The sequence below is a fragment of the Dama dama genome, chromosome 17 (genome assembly GCF_033118175.1).
Source record: "Dama dama isolate Ldn47 chromosome 17, ASM3311817v1, whole genome shotgun sequence".
NCBI lineage: Eukaryota > Metazoa > Chordata > Mammalia > Artiodactyla > Cervidae > Dama > Dama dama.
This window is the reverse complement of record NC_083697.1, coordinates 36,165,902-36,183,028: the sequence shown is the minus strand read 5'-3', so window position 1 is coordinate 36,183,028 and position 17,127 is coordinate 36,165,902. Positions and strand designations below refer to the sequence as shown.

The window sequence follows — 17,127 nt, the reverse complement described above, 5'->3', positions numbered from 1 at the left end:
GTATGTAGCATTGAGGTGCATTTGGTTGTCATTTTTCTGATTTGTCTATTTTAAGACAATAGATTTTAGAGTAATGAAAGTAGATATCTTGAAAAGACAGAAGTATGTGTGCTCAATTGTGTCTGACTCTTTGCAACCCTGTGGACTGTAGCCCGCTAGGCTCCTCTGTCCATGGTATTTCCCAGGCAAGAATAGTGGAGAGGGTTGCCATTTCCTCCTCAAGGGGATCGTCCCAACCTCGGGATCGAGCCTGTGTCTTCTGCGTTGCAGGCGGGTTCTTTACTGCTGACCCTCTGGGAAGCCCCCTAAAAAGACAGATGCTGCCTGTCAAATGCTAGTCTCATGGAAGACTAAAAACAAAAGTTTATTTTGTTTGTTGAATTCCAGGTTCAGTAGGAAAAAGTACTTCTTTTGAAGGAAGTGTTTAAGTTAAAATCTTTTCTCCTTCCTAACATTTCATAAAATTTTATAAGGAAGGCTTCCTAATAGAAAATTTGTAGAGATAAAAGCAAAACTGAGGTTACAGAAAACTATTATATTGAAAACACCAAGCTGAAACTTTGTGTTTTACGGGTATAGCTTTGGTGATTCCTGAAATGACTTATTATTTTCAACTTTGTAGGCAGTGATATAGTTACAGGGACTTTACAGCGGTTTCTCAGTCAGTTGACATGTAGTTATTGAGCACATGTCTGGTGTCCTGCACTGTCCAAGATTCAGGACGAAAGGGACTATTATATATTTTGCATCATTAACAAGCAAGTTACTGCTTTGCATTTGTAAATTGATTGCATTTAAAAGTAACTTAATTTCAGGTGTTGACCTGATGTGTTAGCACAATGAAAACTTGATTACCATGAAAACAAAAGTGTGGTGTTTGTGAAATTCTATAGACAGATTTGCAGTGCTCTTTCTGCTGTTTCTCTTACTACATTTAGATCAGAGAAGTCAAAAATAAATCTCACATTTTACTATTTACTAGTCAGTGATGTCATTTTGAAAAGCAGGTGTTTTGTGGTATTAATGAATATATTTCCTGCATCAGGTGTCAAACTCTTTTCCTGAAATCTCTGTCAGCCTTTTTACTAAGTGTGTGATTATTGAATTTTCCATATTTTTATAGTGTTACAAATGATTGCAGCAAATGTCTTTCACAGTTGAGAGTTGTTACTTTTTATTACTCTTTATTTTAAATCCTAATTGCCAGTAACCAAAAATTTAGGAGTTTACAGAAATATAAAGTTAAATGCATAGATTATGTTTTTGTTCAAAGCAGGAGGACTATTAGTTTTTATAGGTGTCCCACTCAAATTTATTTAGTTTTATAATAAACATAAGACACAACAAATGCTTATGAATTATGCATCATTACTGAGAAATAGTTATCCTAATAGTAAGAAATCTAACAACTATGTTGATATTTTTAGAATATTAATAATGCTATGCTAGCATTCCTGTTCCTTCTTACAAATAATAATGGAACGAGACACTTTTTAGAAATTTTTAGTCCATCTTCTTCATATATGAATTTGTAGTCTTGGCTTACTATTTTCTTTACTACTGTCTTTACTCTGCTGCTACTTAGAGCAAAATGGAGTTTTATATTCCAAACTGGAAGGGGATCTATTTTGCATCAAGTAGTTTTTTTTTCTTTTTCCTTTCCATATGCTCTTGCATTATAATGTGCCACTGCTTTCAAGAGGTAAGTCTTTCATACATTCTTTATTAATTTTAATTTCATTGGACTGCAGTCTCTTCTAACAGTTCGTATGTGGTATTTTGATGAACCTGGCCTTGGAAGATACAAAATATGATATGGTAGTAATATTTTTAAATGCTTTTCTCTTTGCAGAAAACAAAAGTGACAAAGTTAGTATCCACATTACTGGAGAGGAAATATGGTGATTTATATATGAGTAAACAGCATGAATGCCTGATTTTTGCAAAATTAAGTTAAATTTTGCAAAAGAGCTGTAATTTAGAATAACCACATTAGTCTTTTCGATAAGTTTTGTTTGCATTGCTATGTTGCGGTGAATTGCTTTATGGTAATAAATAGTAGTGTTTAACTTTCGTCATGAAGTATATGTGGGGTTTGCTGTGTAACAGTTTAAAAGAGGTTATGTTGCAGGTAATCTGTAGCAGTCAAGACTGTTAGACGAGAAAGACAGAAGAGAAGGCATAAATACATGTGCCACTAGTGAATAGTCTATATTATAAAACTGAGTTGACTTCCAAATTCATATCAAAACCCAGTATTTCCCAGGTAAAATCTCTAAGAACCTTTTTGATTTCTCAGCCAGTGTTGCTGAAAGATATAGAACTCTATGTGTGCAATTGTGTGTCATTGGCTGATAGAAGGTCTGTACACCTTTGCAATTAGTTAAGTGCCACAGGCAGTTGGCATAGACATTGGAAATCACAACGTCAAAGCTTTGTGTTGGTATTGATGATAAACTAGTGATTATTAGCTTTAAAGTTGATAAAAATCACATTAGACAAGAACTTAATTTTGTGTTATGATTATTCTGAGCATATGCTGAAATTTCCTTATCATCATACTCTAGAGTAGAATTGAAAATATGGAGTATCTTAGACACACTTGAGGGAATTAGCTATTGAATAATAATAATTATTATTATTATTAAATTAGAGCAACTTTATTCATGTATGGTTATGATCTCACTAATTGAATAGGGCTTCCCTTGTGGCTCAGCTGGTAAAGAATCCGCCCGCAATGTGGGAGACCTGGATTTGATCCCTGGGCTGGGAATATCCCCTGGAGAAGGGAAAGGCTACCCACTCCAGTATTTTGAACTGCAGAATTCCATGGACTGTATATTCCATGGGGTCTCAAAGAGTTGGACATGACTGAGTGACTTTCACTTCATTTCACTTCACTTCAAGGAACATGTTACAGTCATATAAGAATATTATACACTAGTGCACTAGAGAAACATCCCCAAGCCCTGATTTACTGATTGTCTACTTAAAGTTAAATTCTTATTAAACAAAGGCTTTCACAAAGGCTTTCACATAAGATTCCAGTGTAATAATTTGACTTGTAAGGGGGGAAAATGGGACTTGAAAAAACAACTACATTTAGGTTAAATGTATATTTTTTTAAATTCAAGGATAATATTCATTAAATTACTAAATATTACTATGCATTGTGCTCTGTGTTTTTAACTGCAGTATATGATTGAATTCTGATTTAAACTTTGAACCTTGAGAAGTTACTTAATTTTCTAAGCATGCAGCTTGTAAGTGATAGAGCTAAGATTGGAGCCTAGGGATTTTTGAAGCTAAGTTTTGGTGTTTCTTGCTCTGTCACCTGTTTGTGACCTGAACTTATTTCTGTTACTTTGAATTAGTGTTTGTTTTTGATGGTTATAGTTTTGATAAACTGAGTGAACTGAAGCTACATGAATGAATAATGTGCATAAACTACAGTTGGGTTTAATGGTACTTTTTTTTTTATATTGAGCAGCTGAAGGATCTATTCTAACAACAAATTTGTATTTGTATAGTTATCAAAGTGCTTTCAAGAGCATGTAAACATATGCCCCTACAGGAAGTCTGAAAGATAGAGAAGTATCCATTGGATGGACATCTCTATCCAAAGAGAGAATGTAATCTGTTTCACTGTTGAGGGAAGAGAAGCTTCTGGGGGTTGCAGCTTGTCCAGGCATAGAGGAAGTGGGCAGTATAGTCAGGGTGAAAAGCCACGTCAGTCTGACTGCCCCATTGTGCAGATGCCACTGTGTTGTATGATGGGCTATTCCACTTGGACACACTTTCTAAAATTCATGAAAATACCTTTTCAGCATATTAAAATTGACATCTTTAGACTTAACCAATCAACCCTCTTCTGCTTACCCCTCACCACATCATAGAATACCTCCACCCCCACAACTTCATTTTGACATAAAACTTCTTTCTCAAACTTTGCAATGTTCAAATATGTTTCTAAGATTTTATTCTGGTCAGAGGAGGTTATTTTAGAGAACTGTTTCTCTACTATTTGAAGTGTCAAGGCAGAGAAGAGAGTACTTTTCATTGAATAATAAGGCTTAGAGAAGAGTAAATACCCATAAATTACTGAGATTAATTTAATCCCGTGTCTCACCCCCACTCAGCAAAACTCAGCCCTCTGTTGAGTTTATGACACTGACTTTAGTGTGGAAATACAGCTTAGCTTCACTGTACAGTCTTAGCATTCAAAGTGGTAGGCACTTTTTCTTACTACATTTATAATGAATTTTTACTTACTCTGACTAAACTTTATTGTAATAGAATTGATTCAACAATGTGTTGAGAAACTAGTTAATACTTGTCTTCTTTATATATAATGGAATGTGAATATATTTGTTTTTAATGGTTTGATACTTAATAGGCTATATGAATGAATTTTATTTTCCCTCTTTAGATGTTATTAACCTAGTTCTTTTACCATATATCAGACATGCCTTTCTGGGCAGTAATTATGCTGCTGCTAATATAGTACTCTGGAATTCCTATAAATCAGTTCTGAACTTCCTGGGATTTGCTTGTGCATGAGGGCAGTGGTAATAATCGACAGGGGAGAGTATGAAAATTGAGTAATAGCCCATTATTAATGACCCACTGCTTCATATGTTTTTCATCACAGTCACTACATTTTAAAAAATAAGAAATTTTCAAAAGTGTATCATTCCTTTTTAATGTATGGTTCATAATAATTCATCTGAGAGGACTATACTTGTTAATATATACTTGTTATATTATGTGAGAATGAAAGATTTTCTCTTAGTCTGCTCTAAAGTGATTTTAAAATGATCTGTTTCTACATCTGACATCTAATTTATATTTTAATCTCTGACTTTTGTTAGCCACATTGTAGGATAAAATAAATTTTATAGAAACCTAGAAAAAAATATTTGAGGCTTCCTGGTAGCTCAGTGGTAAAGAATCTGCCTGCAATGCAGGAGATGCAGGTTCGATCCCTGGGTCAGGAAGATCCCTTGGAGAAGGAAATGGCAACCCATTCCAGTATTCTTGCCTGGGAAATCCCATGGACAGAGGAGCCTGGTGGACTACAGTCCATGGGGTTGCCAAAGAGTCAGACACGACTTAGCAACTAAACAACAACAACAAAGAAAATATTTTAAATATTAGATCTTTCTCTCTTGGTATTAGTAACTTGAGGCTTGATCTAGCATTAACACACAAATTATTTTTCAGAGTTTTTGGAAACAAGCAGTGCAGATAAAACTGTTATCCAAATAATAACAATGTAATAGAATTTCAACTAACACTTGTTCATTTTGGTTTGTCTGCGTTTTACATAATTATTTTGAAGCATGATGTTTGGTCTTAATTTTCATGTAAATTCAGTGTTTTGAATTTTGTTATTTCATTTTTTTCTTCTTTTTTTGGCCTCATCTATGTTTTCCATCATCCTGGGAACTTCAATGTCTTTTCCCCTCTATCACCTTTTTTTGTGTGTATTATTCCTCCTTCAGTAACCCTGGCACCGTGTAAGTACCTAATCAGTGGTTTCTTTCTAATTTTCATCATTGTCTGTCTGTAACTTTTCATCTGGCTTTCAACTTAACACTGTCAGCAGATTTTATTAGTGTCTTCTCATGGCTTAGCATTTTCAGATATGCTGAGGAAACTAGGAAACTTGTTTTTCACGTTAGAGAACTTCATATGAATTAGTGGGTGTGTTTAGAAAACCCACACTTCTGTAGTGGAAAAACTTGTCTAAATTTTCAGGAAGATGGATAGGTATTATAGAAAGCAGATACTGGAGTCAGAGATGTAGGTGGGGCCTTCCTTGTTTAATATTTTTAAAAAATTTGAATAAACTTGCTACTTTTAAGATCTATTTTGAAATAAATTATTTGCTCTTGATAGTTAAGTTTATATTCTATCCCAAATGAATTTTAAAAATAAAAGTATTCCTATTATTCCCTTATTTATAATCATAAGAGTCTGTAGAGTGTCAAAGCCAGTAAATGTTTAGAAACTTTCTGTCACTTGACATAAAACTTAAGCTGTGGTGAATGTCACAGAGTCTAAGATGTGCTGTACTTTTTCAAGTGTGTGGTAGCTAAAAAATATTCTTAAGTGGTGTCATTTTATTAATCTTAGTGTCTTAGACATTTTTTTCTTTTGTATTTTTATAATCCAAACCTTTTATAGAGGATAAAATACCTGCAACTGGCACCATTTAAGAGTAAACAACATTTACTGATGATAGAGAAATTTAAAACTATAAGTTTAGTAGCTTAAAAATAAAGTTTTTCAAATAATTGCATCAGATAAGGTGTTGTCTGTTTAGGAATCTGTCAAAGACAATGTATTTATGAAATAATGTTATTTTCTAATTTAAAAAAATTATTTATAAAAGAACTAGGAGATTTTATTCACTATTAGTAAAAGGTGTTTCAGGTATTTCATTTTCAGGTTATTGAATTTTATCATAAATAATCATTTGAATTACTATTAAATGTAATCATTAAATATTAATAGTATTAAATGCTATTATTAGTATTATATATAAATACTATTCTGTTATGTATATATAGATGATTTATATACATCTGTAAATATATATATTCCTATAGCCCACCAGGCTCCTCTGTCCATGGAATTCGCCAGGCAAGAATGTTGGAATGGGTAGCCATTCCCTTCCAAACCTAGGGATGGAACCAGGGTCTCCTGCATTGCAGGCAGATTCTTTACCGTCTGAGCCACCAGGGAAGCCCTAGATGATTTATAGTCTTTGAATATGCATTGCAGATAATTGTTCTAGCAATCATAAAAGAACACCATTATGTGATTACTTTTTGTTACCTACTCCGGGAAGCATTTTACCTACTTTACCTATCTTATTATTTCTCAAAACAACCCTTTCAGGTAGATAAAATCCCCATTTCTTAGAAGGGAGATATTGAAACTTGGAGAAGTTCAATGACTTGCATAAAATGTACACTGAGTGGAAGATGTGTGCTTAGAACTATTGTCTGACTGCGCAGCTAGTGTTAAAATTAATTCTGTCATGTCGCTGGGGCAGAAATGTGTACTGTGACAGGTTTTGATTGTATCCCTGTTAAAATGACAGCAGTCATGTGGCATTCTGATAGCAGTGTGATTTCCTAGCAGTGAGTTAATCTAACAGGTGTTGCCGTGCATATCTGACTCTCTGAGGGCACTTTTCTGCTTGGATCTTGTCCTGGGTATCTGCTAGTCCATACTCAAGTTCCTATTTCTCTTCTTCTGAATTGAAACTCAAAATTCATTAGTGTTTATCCTGTTTTGCCTGGAGATGTTGAGAAGGGGGAGTATTTATAAAGTTACCTACATCTTAAAGTGTTAAAATAATGTACATTGTAAATTCCTTAATATTTATGCTTTCATAATAGAAAAATGAATATTCTTAGCAAACTCAAGGTTCTTGAACTCTGTAGTTTGCAAATTCCTTTCATATATATTATTTCATTTAACCCTGAAGACAGTGCTACTTTGTGCATGATATTTTTATTTTATAAATGAAAAAATTGAGACTCAGTGAGATTGACTTGTCCAAAATTACATATTTGAAAAGTCACAGAGCCATGATTTGTATCTTGGTCTTTTGATAAATATTTCATTTGTTTCCATTTCATTTGTATAACACTACATATCTTCACAGGGATGGTCCTGCACCTAACTTTGTTTAGGGTGAGCTATATCTGTACACATAAATGAGAATACTATAGAAAATACCAGTTCTGATCCTTTTCAAAAATTGTGTTTGGAATTGCTGATTTAGCCTGTACCAAATTATTCCTGGTTCTTGGCCCTAGTGATGATATGATCATTTACTTTTGTGAAAGACAACACATTTTAGCAGCATAGGGGTATTTAACCATGCTTGGGAATATAATTGATAGCCAGAGGATGGATAATACAAGTAATTTTGAATTGTTTGATTTTAATTACTGTGGACTTTGCAATTTCTTATTATTTTCCTTCTTTTCTTATTCTTTTCTTTTCCTTTTCTTCATGTCGGAAATCTCTCTTCTGCTGCCTTCTTCTGTCAATTAAAAGGAAAATCCCACCCAAACGGTAACCTTTCTGTTAAATAGACATTTATACTGTAATTTTATGTTATCATATAAGTACCTTTTTTTAAAACTTAAAAAGCCCAGTATACTTTTTAAAAGGATGCTTTTTTTTTAAAGAAAAAAATGTGAGTATACCTGAAAGTCAGACATGACTGAGCACACACACATATGTCACACATACTTGAAAAAAGCAAAATATACAAAAAGAATATTGAGGCTTAAATGTATAACTTGTAAATAATATGGGAGAGGATATTTTAGCCTTAATGTAATTAAAAATATTTTAATCTTTTTTTTTTTCTTTCTTAACCCTAGCCCACCAAGAAAACACATTATGGATCGTAATACCGAGTTTTATCACATACCTACTCACAGTGATGCCAGCAAGAAGAGACTGATTGAGGATACTGAAGACTGGCGTCCGAGGACTGGAACGACTCAGTCTCGTTCTTTCCGAATCCTTGCCCAGATCACTGGGACTGAACATCGTAAGTAAATAGCTAGGGATTCTAATGGATGAATATTTTTTGCCACGGAGGGTAGCATTTAGACTGCTGGACAGTCACTGGGAAATAGTAATATTCCTGAAACAGTTTGCTTTTAAATTATGCCTAGTGAGACTGTAAATAGTGGTACTATAAATAAGCAACCAGCCCAGAAGAGTTATGTTAAAAAAGTACAGAAATATTAATAGTTGTAGTACTGACTATAGTACAGTCAATAACAGAATAGTGATAAGGAATTTTTTAATGGCTCTGGTAACTTAACCGTTTGGTATTAATTGATAAAGGTAATTGCTTAAAAGTTAAAAAAGCTAACTGACATTGGACATTGCTTATTTTATTTCAGTGAAAGAGTCTGAAGCTGATAATACAAAGAAGGCAAAGTAAGTGGTCCATTTTTTTGTGAATTGAATGCTTTCCTTTTATGGATGGTCTCTGTTTTTGATTTTCACCTTTTCAAGGGAAGAGTATGGCGTTTTGTCTTTACAACTAGGGGCTTAACTTGGGTGCCTTTTGTGGTACTTAAATACATAATTTAGAGGTTTTTAATTTAGTTGATAATGTCTGCATTTTTTGTCTGCGGCCTGTTTTCTTCAGTATCGAAGTAAGTGGGCAGAAGGGTATATTTGGGGGTGCTTTGCTAACACTGCAGATCTCTGTGAATGAGTTCATGTGTCTTGCAGTTGCTTTATTTGGGGAACAAAGATTGAAGTTTCCAAGAGGGCTCTATAGATTAATTTCCATATTTCTAAAAAAGCTCTACACTTAAAATCTTTGCTATTAAATCAAACAGCTCTGTGGAGATTAAGCTTTTAGAAGGCATGTTTTCTGCATGGTGATCTAAATGTAGAAACTTTTCTTTCTCTTTCTTACAACTCTTCTATCAATTTCTTTTTCTTTTTTCTTTTCTTTTTATTTCCACAGGGAAAAGATACCCCTTCACGTCTTTAGTCCCAAATACACAAAATTACGTGACTGGCACCATGAAGTTTCAGCACGTGCTCTTAACGTGCAGTGATTTCTGAGGCTTGTCCCCCTCCCCCAGCAGGCAGCACATACCTTTTCATTCACTTGTTCTTTTTCTCCAACTTCTTAGCCAAATCTGTATTAAATTTGCCTTGTGAGAGAAAAAATAGAGCCTTTCTATACTTTTCTAACCATTTCCTGCTGTTTCGAAAACGAGGAGGATGAACATGTTTTGTGCCATTTGGTAGCCCACAAATGTTAAACCAAGAGAGAACAGTAAGGAGCTAGATTGATTCAATGGATTTACATGTGTTTTTATTGTTTTTATGGAAGTAACCTTGGAAAAGGAGTTCTTTTCGTAAGTGGAGTTGGGTTGGTTGGTTGAAGCAGAGGTGGATGAGCAAATAATGCCCTTGTGTAATTGGGAAAATACTTTCTTTATGTTATTACATTTCCCAAGGTTACTTTTAAGTTCATTATTATGTAATGTTCAAAGTGGGTTGTAAACGCTTCTAAGTAAGCAAATACAGAGGCAAGATAAAATAGAAATGACTTTATTAGAATAGAGTTTGTTATAATTTGAATATGTTTTAAAGGAAGAGCTATTGAGGATGGCTGTCTGAAGAGCAGGAGGCCCAGATTTGGCTCCTAAAAAAGGAAAGAAGAGAATTCTGCCCCTATTTGCAGTGGGGAAATAAAGTGCTCTTTTGGTTTGGTTAGTTTAAAAATCCTATTTTCTACCAAAGCAAGTATCTCTAAACTGGTGGATACATTTAGGGTATAAACAACTTCTAGGTATCAACTAGTAACATGTAGACAAGATAGCTTTGTTTTATTTCTAAAACAGGGTAAATGAACATAAAATAAATTGCAACATGAATGATTCTTTAAGTGACATCAGAGAAATAGTTTACTTAGTGATATAAGTAATTGTGCATTGTTGCTCTTTCTAGGAATCTTTGTTTTGGGAGATACATGCAAGCTAAATATCTGACCAGAAATGCTTTCTATCTTGTAATATAATGTATTATATATTAGATTAAATTCAATAATGAATGTGTTTTGAAGTTTGGAAAAGTATTGTAATAAAGTTGCCTTTAACTTAGCTTTGTAGTTGTTTTCTGTTTCCTTGAAGTTAGTAATAAACTATCTAAGACTTTACAGTACCATTTGGGTAAAATAAATATTTCTATTGATATTTAACTTGGAATATGTTTTTTTAATTTTGTGAGATTGCTAAAATGTGAGCATAGAATATGACAAAGATACATATTTTTTCTGTGCATTGTTACATTATTTTATATAATATCTTCTGTGAGAAACAACACAAGAATAGGTTGGGACACAGCATAGAATTAGGTTTTGTGTGGAAATTATCTTGAAGCATCTTTGTCTTCAATCAAGGTTCCATTTTTATTTTCCCAGATTTTCTTGATTTTAATATCATTGTAGGATAGGGTAACTGCCTCATAATTTGGAGAAACTAACATTAATTTCCATTAGTGATTACTGTTTAAAATTTGGCAAGCCAAATGTGTTTTTAAAAATAATTCTAGGATTTATCTGTGTTCATTTGTACTACAGTACTTTTCTTTCTTTTAATTGTATCAGTTCTTCAGATACTGCTTATGATTTTATGTTTCTGACATCAGTCCCGGTTGCTACTATGTCTTTGGCCTCTGTAAGAAAACCTATTTTCTTAGACCAAGTTTTCATATACCCTATAATTCCACTAATCTCAGGAGATGATGCTTGAAAAAAAATCAAGTTCTCATGAAAATAAATGGTCTTGGCTAGAGTAAACATGGTATCTTATAAGAATCAGATTTCTAGACTAGACTTCAGAGTTGAGAGAAAGAGCTACTAGAAAGAGTTTTAGGTAAATAAAATAATTTTTCCTTAATAAAAAAAAAGAACATATGTATGTAAAACCATAAAACTTGAAATACATGCCACTGAAAACTAGAGTTTTAATACCATACCTAATTAAAAATAAAATACTTAATGTCTCATTGAAACCATAGATTTAGATAAATGGAATGATCCATGAGTATGCGGGTACATGTTCAGCCAGGATCGCAAAGGACATTCTGTTTGACCCTGTCAGAGGTTGAATTCCTGTGCTCAGTTAATCTCCTGGGACATCTTATATTCCAAGCTTAAAAGCTAGCCAAAAATTATAAAAACGTCTTGCAAAAATATTGTTGTAAGTCTAGTGACCTAATTTATAGCTTGTTTTTGTTTGCCTCTCTTCAACAGACTTTCTTTATCAACAGGCTTGTTTTTCATGTAAAATTGGAAATGTTACTCTTAAGAATTTTCACCATTTTTTTTTCTTTTAATATTTTAACAGCCAGAAGATAGAATGACTCCCACATAGTCAATCTTTTTTTTTTTTTGGTTACCTTGAAAAACAATTATTTGTGGAAACAGAAACCTACTCATTTTGTACATTCTTATGCCCTTTAGGAAAACCCAGATAAAAACAGTCCTAGAGAGCTTGTTTAATAAAATTTGTGATGTTAAAAGGGTTTTCTTTTATTTACATTTTTGTTTTTCAGAAATGTAGGATGAATTGATTTCCCCAAATAATTTTGCAATTGTTGTAGTTGCCAGTGTATATTTAAAATATTATAAATTGTAAATATTTATTTGTTGCCTACTTTCATTCTTTCACGTGAGTAGTTACTGAATGCTTGAATTCCGGGAACTGCTATGTGCTAGGGATTCAGGAGTAAATAGCAGATAAATATGTGAACAAGATCATCTGTGATAATTGAGTTACCAAGATAGTAAGTTAATATAAAGGAAATTGGTTTAGGCAGGGTGGGATCACTTAAATTGTGTGGATGGACAGGGGAGTCTGGCAAAGAGTTGGACATGACTTGAGCGCCTTATCACACGTGTACACATTGAGGAGATGACCTTAATGGCATTGCCTGAGGGAGAAAAACGGGTCAACCAGGTGATTTTATGACTTGGGATGAGTGCTCAAGACAGAGGAAACAAATGTGAGAACCCCCGCATGGGAGGAATCATAGGAAGTATACAAAACAGAAAGAACAGTGTGGCCAGAATGTGGTATGTGACCGGGGAAGCATGATACAAAGCATAACTCTTAATCCATATAGACAAATAAATTATGTTCCCAATACTGTCCACAGCATTTTAAATGGGAAGTTTAAAGGTGATTAACATATCTGAACACTTTCAAGTAAAATTAGAAAATGAAGAATCAGGGTGGTAATCAACTTTCTAAATAAAGTTTACACCACATAGTTATTGCCAGCCCTGATCAGTGTAATGCATTTCCCACTGAGATCTATTGAAGATGAAAAAAGGGCGACATTAATGTGTATTTTAACGTATTTGTAGGGAACAGAATGCCCTGGAACACACATAAAATCACTTAAAAACAAAACTTTTATGTATAGAAATGTGGCATATAATGCTCTGTGCATAATTTAGTGATGAATTTGACAGTTTAGTCCTCTGTAAAAAACTCTTGGTTTTCACATACTGCAGCTGCAGACATCCCTTGTTCTAAGCCTTCCCGGAGCTGCCCACCTGCAGTGAAGTGATGGAGGGAGGGTGGGGAGGAAGCCTGGCCCTTTCAGCACTGGTAGGGCTGAACCTGAGGGTCCGTGCTAGCTCTGTTACATCTCAGGGTGAACCTCGCTTGTATTTGTTCTCTTCAGTGTGGTTCTGGTACTCACCTTCTCACTGTTCATTCTGGGACACTTCTCATTGCTTCTCTTTACATCTCAGACCAGATTACAAACACCATTTAGGGAAATCATTAGTGAAAGATCAGTTTAGGGCAACCTGAAACGTGTGGAATTCAAAAGAAAGATTTGTTTACTTTTCTTTGCCTTGAGGAAAGGATGTCTATTTGCCAATTGCATCACAAATACCCTGGGAGTAATAAGTAGGTAAAGGTATTTCTATTATAGATAACTTTTATTTCCTACCTTGGTGTTTGTAGTGTTTTATTTTTTATCCTTGAAATAAAGCAGGTTTACTGGCAAAAAAAAAAGGAGAAAGTAATCAGATGTAATCAGGGCTATAGGAATGAATTAATGAAATAAGCTTCAAAACAAAAAAAGATTAACTCTGAATAAACGTTATAAGATCCGGTAACTAATAAATAGTACTTAATAAATATTTTACATTATAATTTTCCATATGGAACATTTTAGAATCAAATGTATCAGCCACATAATACATTTTATTTGAACACTTCTGTTTCCTTTACGTCTTTAAAGTGTGAAAGTGAAAGTTGCTCGGTCGTGTCCGACTCTTTACGACCCCATGGATTATACAGTCCATGGAGTTCTCTAGGCCAGAATACTGGAGTGGGTAGCCTTCCCTTCTCCAGGGGATCTTCCAAACCCAAGGATCAAACCCAGGTCTCCCACATTACAGGCAGATTCTTTACCAGCTGAGCCACAAGGGACATCTTTAAAATTTTACCTCTAATTCTTCTCTCCTGGGAGGGATACTGCAGCTGAGTGGCCTTTGGAAATGTATGGAATAAACAGAGATCTCACAAGGACAGGAGGGTGCTACTGGGGGCCAAGGGAAGAAGAATCTTCTAGTGCTCTGAATAATTCCACAGAACCAAGTATCATCTTCCCAAAAGACCAGTGGAATGCCCCTGAGAACGGTGGGGCCGAGTACAAATGCTTCTCTTCCAAGATCTCCTTATTCTACCTGCTGCTCTAGCCACAGGTAACCCACAGTGCCCCACCCCCACCCCACTTCCTTTTCTAATTTGTGTTATAGATATTTGTCTACATATCCTACATCTCCAACTAGAATTTGAGCTCCTTGAATACAAAAGTCTTAATGAAACATAAATTGAAGGGAAAAGGCATTCTAATAGGCATGCTATTTCCTCCTAGACATTTATACATAAATGTATATATAAATATAAATATTTAAGTATATAGATGTAGTTGATCTCTGAACAGTGTAGGGGGATAGGGGTGCCAACCTCCTGTACAGTCAAAAATACACATATAACTTTACAATCAGCCCTCCTTTTCTGAGGTTCTGCATTCTTGGATTCAGCCAAGATGGATTGGGTAGTACTACAGTATGTATTATTAGATTAAAAAAAAAAAAAGTCCACTTGTAAGTGGACCAGTGCAGTTCAGATTCATGTGTTCAAGGGTCAGCTGTATATAATATACAAATTCTATTTGCAAGTGGGTGTTTGCAGTGTAAACTTCATCTCTAGTAAACTACTTTAGTCAGCTGAGGCTGCCATACAAGATAACCAGACTTGACTTAAACAACAGAAATTAATTTTCTCACAGTATTTTTTCTTTTTATTTATTTTTTAAATTTAAATTTTTTTATTTTTTCATTTATTTTTATTAGTTGGAAGCTAATTACTTTACAATATTGTAGTGGTTTTTGCCATACATTCACATGAATCAGCCATGGATTTACATGTGTTCCCCATCCTGATCCCCCTCCCACCTCCCTCCCCACCCCATCCTTCTGGGTCATTCTAGTGCACCAGGCCTGAGCACTTGTCTCATGCATCCAACCTGGACTGGCGATCTGTTTCACACTTGATAATATCTATGTTTCAATGCTATTCTCTCAGATCATCCCACCCTCTCCTTCTCCTATAGAGACCAAAAGTCTGTTCTATACATCTGTGCCTCCTTTTCTGTCTTGCATATAGGGTTATCGTTACCTTCTCACAGTTTTAAAAGCTAGACATCCAAGACCGAGGTGCTTGCAGGGTAGGTTTCTGGTGAGGCATGCCATGTCTGGCTGAAAGCTGGCCTGCTTGCCTCTGTGTCCTCACACGGCCTTTCCTCTGTGGACTAGCAAAAAGCGTGAGCTATGGGTGCCTGTCTCTTGTGTTCCTTTAAGGACACCAGTCGTCTTGGATTAGAACCTCAACCGTTATGACCTCATTTAACCTTAATTACCTCCTTATAAACCCTGTCTCAAAAATACTGTTGCATTAGGTGTTAGGGCTTCAACATGAATTTAGAGGAAGGATGCAATTCAGCCCATAATACACACCAGCTGCCTTTCTATACTAATATTCATTTTGACAAATTAGCATTTAGAAAAAGCTATTCTAAAGTAGAGTCACTGACTTAGACCCAATTGGAAGTACTATTGTTACCTCTGTTGTGGTGCCTCCTTTTCTGATTGGGATGCTAAGTGTTTGTCTCCATGTCCTATATCCATAACTAGAGTGTAAGCTCCTTGAACACAAGCTTTTTATGTTCTTCACCACCCCCATATTTGGCTCTAATTAGCACTTACTAATGGTACCAATTATATATAATTGCATATTTCTCCAATTCTCTGTTCAGTTTTAGAGAAATTGTTTGCAACAGGTTTTACATAACTTTTAATTGAGTGAATTAATTCAGAATAAGGTCAAAGCTTCATAAAAATATCAAGGAATTAATATCTATAGTGAGGATAAGGGAGAGCCACACCTAAGCTGCTTGGAAGGGGAATTGGTTTGCTATGGGCAATCTTAACTGGCAAAAGTTGATGCTCTTCCCTTGGGATTATCTGTTGAATAGTTGTGGAAGATATTAAATAAACATTTGTTTGTTAATCCATGTTCCTTTCTGGTTTTGGTCTGTTTTAGCATGAATAACTCCATGACTCCTGTGAGGTGACAGTACATGACTAATGTTAGAAATAGGCATGTAAAATACTTAGTGCTCTGATTGGAAAAGCCAACAGAAATTTTATCATTACTAAGGAAATGTTTCAAGATAAAAGTATAATCTAAAACACTGATTAAAAAAAAAAAACAGCCTCCATATTATCAGATGTACTGAAAGCTGATATTAATATGTGGCTGACCATAATAGAGACTTATTGAAGGCCATAGAAAATTTTATTTAAAGTTAATTATTTTGGAAACATATATGCCTAAAGTACAAGCACCATACAAAGGGTGATTTTTCTTGACTCACTATTTTCTCAGTTTCTACTATATGTAGTAAAATATTTATCTAATAATTTTAAGTTTTTTATGCCTGTATAGAAGATCCCCTGCAGAAGGGAATGGCTACCTACTCCATTATTCTTGCCTGGAGAACTCCATGGACAGAGGAGCCTGCCAGGCTATAGTCCATGGAGTTGTAAAGATTCCAACATGAGTGAGCAACTAATACTTTCACTTTCATAGGTCTATATAAATTAGTATAAAGTAGTATTTTGAGGGCTTCCCTCCTAGCTCAGTCGGTGAAGTATCTGCCTGCAGTGCAGGAGACCCAGGTTCTATTCCTGGATCAGGAAGAATCCTTGGAGAAGATAATGGCAACCCACTCCCGTATTTTTGCCTGGAGAATCCCATGGACAAAGGAGCCAGGTTAGGTTACAGTCCACGGGGTCCCAAGAGTCAGACACGACTTAGCAACTAAACCACCAAACCACCACCAAAGTAGTATTTTAGTTTAGCAAAAAAGATTTCTAAAATTATCATGACCAAAACATGCTTTAATTATTCTTTGTTTTTTCTTTCTCTCTTGTTCAAGTATTGGTGGGTTCTGATTTTTCACAGGTTA

At 34.7% G+C, this 17,127-nt stretch overlaps 1 protein-coding gene across 6 annotated transcripts in view; it reads left to right on the top strand.

Annotated features, from left to right (window-relative positions):
* PDLIM5 (PDZ and LIM domain 5) overlaps positions 1-17,127 on the top strand; it is a 224,431-nt gene that overhangs the window by 130,245 nt on the left and 77,059 nt on the right. For 4 of the 6 annotated variants that reach the window (XM_061164380.1, XM_061164378.1, XM_061164376.1 and 1 more), the window contains 2 exons: positions 8,412-8,584; positions 8,946-8,982. In XM_061164380.1, the coding sequence (XP_061020363.1) occupies positions 8,412-8,584; positions 8,946-8,982 (210 nt within the window). Of the gene's footprint in view, positions 1-8,411; positions 8,585-8,945; positions 8,983-9,523; positions 10,486-17,127 lie in introns of those variants that run through there. The other 2 variants (XM_061164382.1, XM_061164381.1) reach the window with 2 other exon arrangements.